At 45.4% G+C, this 7,500-nt stretch overlaps 1 protein-coding gene across 1 annotated transcript in view; it reads right to left on the reverse strand.

The window, feature by feature from the left end:
* The window catches only part of LOC143288186 (beta-1,3-galactosyl-O-glycosyl-glycoprotein beta-1,6-N-acetylglucosaminyltransferase-like), a 98,697-nt gene that overhangs the window by 11,149 nt on the left and 80,048 nt on the right, over positions 1-7,500 (reverse strand). Inside the window, exon 5 of the mRNA XM_076596502.1 lies at positions 4,426-4,652. Coding sequence (XP_076452617.1) covers positions 4,426-4,652 — 227 coding nt within the window. The remainder of the gene's footprint in view (positions 1-4,425; positions 4,653-7,500) is intronic.

Raw genomic sequence — 7,500 nt, forward strand, 5'->3', positions numbered from 1 at the left:
CAGAATAGATCTGCCTTCCACTCTGCTGCACACTATCTCATTTCCTGTCAACCCCTCCTCCCCCTTATCCTCCCTCCACCCCCCCCCCCCCCCCCCCCCCCCGCCCTGCCTCCGGGGGCCCCCTCAGCCCACCCCCACCTCCCACCCCCTCGCCCCCCACCCCCCCATCTCCGAGATCATTATTTTCTTCTTTCGCCGGATTACGTGATCGAACGGCGAACGACGTCAAAGCGAGCTAAGGTGGGTGGAGCTAAGACAGACTCGTCATAATGCTTTGACGTCACGGCAGCTGAGTAGTAATGACGACGAGGAGCTCTCAATGATGACGTCAGTGGAGCTTGAGACTCCCGGCTAGTTTTGACAAGGAGGGGAAGATGTGGGGGGCGAGGGGGGGCGCGTGGGGGGGGGGACCCTGAGAAGGTTGGAGGCATTAGTATGGGTTGGGGGGGGGGGATTTATGAGACCCCCTGCCGTGCAATCCCCTCACAGGTCTGCCTCTATGTGTGTGTGTGTGTGTGTGTGTGTGTGTGTGTATGTGTGAGAGAGAGAGAGAGTGTGTGTGTGTGCGTGAGAGAGAGAGAGAGAGAGAGAGAGAGTGTGAGTGGCTCTGTGTGTGTGTGTGTTTGTGTGTGTGTGTGTGTGTGTGTGTGTGTGTGTGTGTGTGTGTGTGTCTGTCTGTCTGTCTGTCTGCACGTTTTAGTGTATTCTTATTTTATTTTTTTTTATCACATTTATGAACATGTTTGTTCATTTGGTTTATTTACTTAATTCTTTTTTTCATTGATATTCCATCCCAGTATTTCATGCATGTTATATAGTGCTTATGCATTATTATTATTATTATTATATCTAGAATCTGTTTCATTCCCACAGCATTTGACAGGTTTCGATAGGCCTGACAAGTGCATAGTCAACCCCCCCCCCCCCGCCACCACCACCCCATCCCCTCAACCCCAACCCCCCCCCCCCCCCCCCCCCCCCAAAGCAAACAACAACAACAACAAAATAAAAACACCTTAACTCCTTACACTCTAAGGGGGCCGGGCCGCACCCAGGTCATGACTCCTGGATGCCCTTGTATTGCTGCCTTTTCTTTTTTCTTTTTTTTTTCCTTTCTTTTTTTTTTTCCTGGCCCTCAGCAGGTTCGAACCCGCGCCTCCAGGGTGGTCGCTACTTCAGGACCTGAGTCGCCTTTTCTGGCAGACGTTTTAACCACTGAGCCATCGTACGCCTAGCTTGAGTAGTGAAATTTATTTATTTATCATTCCTCCTCGACCAGATCCAGCTCGAACTCTTTTCTGCTGCTTCTGCCATTGCCTTGAGAGCTCATGTCCTCTGTGTGTGCCAGAAATCGACAGCTGTTTCATGAGGCTGTATGCAGATGCGCCAACAAACCCCCTTGCACCATATATTATACAAATATGAATCTGTCCGCACGATCTGACGTCCCCGTGACACTGAAACAGACCTCTGTCTGGCTGTCTGCCTGTCTCTCTTTCAAACCTACTCACTTGCTGAAGAATGGTTCTGTTTACAGTATTCGTAAACTCTGCGTTTATATATTTAATGCCCTGAAGATACGACAGGAATTCTGTGACAACAATGATGAAAGTTAGAATTAATTAATTTTACTATGCACAAGAAGCACTTTTGTTCTACAGGTTTAAGTTAGTATTGTATTTTACATTTTGTTGTCGCTGCGTGATCACCATATTGTGTACTTTTGACCTCTTTCTAGGAGCCGGAGGCCTGGAGATTAAAGTTTTTGTTCTTGTTCTTGTTCTTGTTCTCAAACCTACCAAACTATATCCCCACGCAAACGACCCAGACATCTTGATCAGACAAAATCTCATTTAGGGCCACACAATAATAATTATGCACTTCTCCATTTCTGTTTTGGCTACGATATCTCTTTAATAGTCTGTGACTACAATTCTGCTGGACGGGCGCAATAGCCCAGTGGTTTAAGCGTTGGACTTTCAATCTGAGGGTCCCGGGTTCGAATCACGGTGACGGCACCTGGTGGGTACAGGGTGGAGATTTTTTCCGATCTCCCACGTCAACATAATGTGCAGACCTGCTATAGTGCCTGAACCCCCTTCGTGTGTATACGCACGCAGAAGATCAAATACGCACGTCAAAAATCCTATAACCCATGTCAATGTTCGGTGGGTTATGGAGACACGAAAATACCCAGCATGCATGAACCACGACAGAGTCATCGGCAAGTCGATGTTGGTCGTGTAACGGAAAGAAGAAGAAGAAGAAAAGCAAGCGTCTGGTCGGGCTTGGTCGGAAACCAATAGCGTTTCCTTATGTGGAGACCACTACTACTTAATCGTTTCATTCAGACAAGAAATGTTTTAGTGAGATAAATACCAAACATCTCACACAGGGTAGTTTATTTGTGGATGACAGTGCTAGGCATGCGTTAGGAATTCGACAGGGATAAAAAAAAATTCCATGTTTGGGTGGGGTTATAATCCATCGCACAAGCTTCAACTGAGTTTAACTGTGTAATGAGTTTAACTGTGTAATGAAAGTCGATATCAGAATCAGTATAATAATAATAATAATGTTATAATATTGTTGGGTGTTTTTTTTTTCTTTTATCTTTAGAGAAGCCCGAATGGTTGTGGTTGTTAAGTGGTCTAACTGTTAAGTGATTCTTTGAGTTACATTAAACACACACACACACACACAGACACAGACACACACACACACACACACACACACACACACACACACACACGCACGCACACACACACACACACACACACACATATATATATATATATATATATATATATATATATATATATATATATATATATATATATACAAACAAACAAACAATAACACTTTCTGGTGTACAATCAGGTAACCCCATACATTACTGACGTACTATATGATGTGCTGATTCATTCAATCTGTCATCGCCTCTTTTTTGATACTGTTGATTGAACCAGTCCAAGATCTTTGCTCGATACAAAGTCAAGTGGGTTTTAATTAAAGCGTTGGACTTTTAACAACGCGCACTGTCTGTCTATCCTAATTTTCGCACAGATAATTCTGTTCTCACAACACATCACAATACAACACAACACGTCCCTTCAGACTTGCCCTAATCAGCTAGTCACCGAGCCAGACTGATTGAGCATCCACTTGACACCCCCCCAGACCCACCACCCCACCCCCTACCCCCTCCCCCCCACACACTTCCGTACCCCTCCACACACACACACATACCCCAATATCCCCCTAACCCTCTCCACCCTACACACACACACACACACACACACACACACACACACACACTCACACACACACACTCACACACACACACACACTCACACACACACACACACACACACACACACTCACACACACACACACACACTCACACACACACACACACACACACACACACATTCACACTCACACACACAGACACACACACACACTCACACACACACACACACATACACACACACACACACACACACACACACACACACTCACACACACACACACACACACACACACACACATTCACACTCACACACACAGACACACACACACACTCACACACATACACACACACACACACACACACACACACACACACACACACACACACACACACACACACACACACACCCCAACGTCTCCCCATACATCCAGCCACCCCATCAACCCACAACACAAAACTCACCTCTTATTCTTCCCCCCTTGCAAAGAAGGTTCTATTCTTTCTTTCTTTCTTTCTTTCTTTCTTCTTCTTCGTTCGTGGGCTGCAACCTCCCTAACACTCACTCGAAATGTACACGAGTTGGGCTTTTACATGGATGACCGTGGTTTTTTGTGGTTTTTTTTTGTTTTGTTTTTTACTCCGCCATGTAAGCAGCCATACTCCGTTTCCAGGGTTGGGGGTGGGGGTGGGGGGGGGGTGGGGGGTTCCTATTCTTTCGAAAAGCAAACAAACGAAAAAATAAAACCTCCCTACAATCACTCGTAATGTATACGAGTTGGGCTTTAACGTGTATGACCGTGGGTTTTTGTTTTTTGTTTTGTTTGTTTGTTTTTTTTACCCTGCCATCTAAGCAGCCATACTCCGTTTCCAGGGTTGGGGGGTGTGGGGGGGGGGGGTTCCTATTCTTTCGAAAAGCAAACAAACGAAAAAAAAAAAACCTCCCTACACTCACTCGTAATGTATACGAGTTGGGCTTTTACGTGTATGACCGTGGTTGTTTTTTTGGTTTTTTTTTGTTTTTTGGGTTGTTTTTTTTACTCCGCCATGAAAGCAGCCATACTCCGTTTCCAGGGGGGCGGGGGGGGGGGGGGGGGTGTCGGGGGTGGGGGGGGGGGGGGGTTCCTATTCTCCTATTCTTTCGAGAAAAAAAACACCCCAAAAAAACCCCTCACCTTTGTACGATCCTGGCACAAGCAGGTGGGGGTTGTGGTTGAGCGAAGGGAAGTACGTTTCATCAGGCATATCCGTGTAGCGGACCCAGTTGAGGAAGTCCTGAGCCACGTGGTGGTGAAGGATGTAGTCCACGAAGCCCCGGCAGGCCATCACGAAGACCATCCCCTTGTAAGGCACGATGCCATGGGGCGGCCCGAAGTTGTTGTACCATCGCCAGGTGCGGCTTCTGTCACGAGGGAGTCAAGAGTCAAGATTCAAGATGATTTATTCATATAGGCCAAGGCCCCTTAATGAAGGGGTATATGAACATACAGCAATAAAAAAAAACCCCAAAAAACAAAGAAAAACAAAAACATTTCACATAATACAACATACATAAAAAAAACAACTCGATATAACATAAATTCAAATGAAAACTAGCCTAACAACAAAACAGTGTTTTCATGACGTAATAGTTTCTCGGACATTGAAAGCTTTATATAAATACAAAGCAAGGTTTCTAACAATTTCACAGAGAGGTTCATGTGGGGACCTACAATAAACAACCAACTGGACTACTCAACACAGAACTAGCAAACTTTAATAAAGAACAGTTTTTATAGGGTTAAACGGGTTAAAGCTCCCGTTTACCAAGACCCAAGTTTATACGGTTAAACGGGTTAAAGCCTCCATTTACCAAGACCCAAATTTATACGGTTAAACGGGTTAAAGCTCCCATTTACCAAGACCAAAGTGTATACGGTTAAACGGGTTAAAGCTCCCATTTACCAAGACCCAAGTTTATAGGGCTAAACGGGTTAAAGCTCCCATTTACCAAGACCCAAGTGTATACGGTTAAACGGGTTAAAGCTCCCATTTACCAAGACCCAAGTTTATACGGTTAAACGGGTTAAAGCTCCCATTTACCAAGACCCAAGTGTATACGGTTAAACGGGTTAAAGCTCCCATTTACCAAGACCCAAGTGTATACGGTTAAACGGGTTAAAGCTCCCATTTACCAAGACCCAAGTTTATAGGGTTAAACGGGTTAAAGCTCCCATTTACCAAGACCCAAGTGTATACGGTTAAACGGGTTAAAGCTCCCATTTACCAAGACCCAAGTTTATAGGGTTAAAGGGTTAAAGCTCCCATTTACCAAGACCCAAGCCCTAAACAACTTGACCGTAAGTCAGCTGATCGTCAAACGCAGCTCTACACAACAGGTCACATTGCCTGGTACGGCCAATCTGGCCAGTGAATTAACATTCACTGTGTCTTGATTAAATGTGAACACTGGACTAGAAGCCCATTGCCTGATTCTGCTAAGTTGCCTCGGATTAATTGGTTAACTCACTCAGTACAGCCAGTCCTCTCTTCTCCTCTACACAGACCCCTCGGATGTCCAGTGGGTGTCTGAATGACCCAACCTTTAGCTTCCGTCGTCAGAATTGTGGTATTCTTTGTCAACATTCACCTCTTCAGTTTTAGAGCCTTCCGCTTTCAATATTTTGATGATGGTAATTGGGGTGAAACGCTGTTAACGTCGTCTCTTTTGCCGTTCGTATGGAGAGAGTTAATGGGGACAACCAAAAATGTTGAAAATTTGCTGGACATTCAAATTTTGACTTACCACAATCCGCCCCCCCGCCTCCCCCTCCCCTCCCACCCATCCCCCCCCCCACCCATCCCCCCTTCGTCCCCCACCCGACATCGTTAGAAAAGGTTGGACATTGATTTATCAGAAAGAAAAAAAAATCGTCTGAACTTGCTGAAGATTAATTTATCAAGAAAGAAAGAAAGAAAGAAAAGAAAAGAAAAGAAGAAAAAAAAGGAAGGGAAAGAAAGAAAGAAAGAAAGAAAGGGCCGAGATTAGCTGACACATGAAATGGTTTTGACCAAGAGTAATTTATCAGTGTCAAGAGGGTCGACTCTTTTGAACTTGGGAGGTCGTTCCTCGGTGCGTTTTGCCTGGTGTGTCAGAGTAATAATTCTTCGCTCCATTTATAAGCAGGGGTAGGTGGGTGGAGATGGGGGGAAGGAGGAGGGGGGGTGGGGGTGGGGGTTATAACACATATATCTCAGATATTATCATCAGATATTGACAAAGTCGCCACTGGATGATTAATAATGGCTTTCTCCACAGCAGCAGCGGTGGGAATTACTTCACAGCTTCTTCGTGCTGCGCACAGCCCTGGGAGTGACTTGCTGGCCTCTGGGGATCACCCCCAACGCCTTTGTCCTGAACCCCTCTTGGCCGTGAGAGTGGGTGGGAGGGGGAGGGGGGTAAGGCTGGGGGGGCTTATAACATATATCTCAGATATTATCATGAGATATTGACACTGGATAATGGCTTTCTCCACAGCAGCAGCGGTGGGAATTACTTCACAGCTTCTTAGTGCTGCGCACCGCCCTGGGAGTGACTTGCTGGCCTCTGGGGATCACCCCCAACGCCTTTGTCCTGAACCCTTCTTGGCCGTGAGAGTGGGGAGGAGGGGGGGAGGGGGGGGTAAGGCTGGGGGGGTTATAACATATATCTCAGATATTATCATCAGATATTGACACTGGATGATTAATGGCTATGGCTTTCTCCACAGCAGCAGTGGGAATTAATTCACAGCTTCTTAGTGCTGCCCACAGCCCTGGGAGGACTTGCTGGCCTCTGGGGATCACCCCCAACGCCTTTGTCCTGAACCCCTCTAGGCCGTGAGAGTGGGGAGGGGGGGAGGGGGGGTAAGGGTGGGGGTTATAACACATATATCTCAGATATTATCATCAGATATTCACAAAGTCGCAACTGGATGATTAATAATGGCTTTCTCCACAACAGCAGTTGGAATTAATTCACAGCTTCTCAGTACTGCCCACAGCCCTGGGACGACTTGCTGGCCTCTTTGGGATCACCCCCAACGCCTTTGTCCTGGTGTGTCTTCATGTTTTACATTTATTTGCTTAATTATCATCATTGTTGTCTTATTTATTTATTTATTTATTATATTATTATTATTATTATTATTATGATTTATTATTATTATTATTATTATTATTATCTTTTCTATATTATAATTATTATTTAATTATTTAATTATTTATGTATT

The sequence above is a fragment of the Babylonia areolata genome, chromosome 12, assembly GCF_041734735.1.
Source record: "Babylonia areolata isolate BAREFJ2019XMU chromosome 12, ASM4173473v1, whole genome shotgun sequence".
Lineage (NCBI taxonomy): Eukaryota > Metazoa > Mollusca > Gastropoda > Neogastropoda > Buccinidae > Babylonia > Babylonia areolata.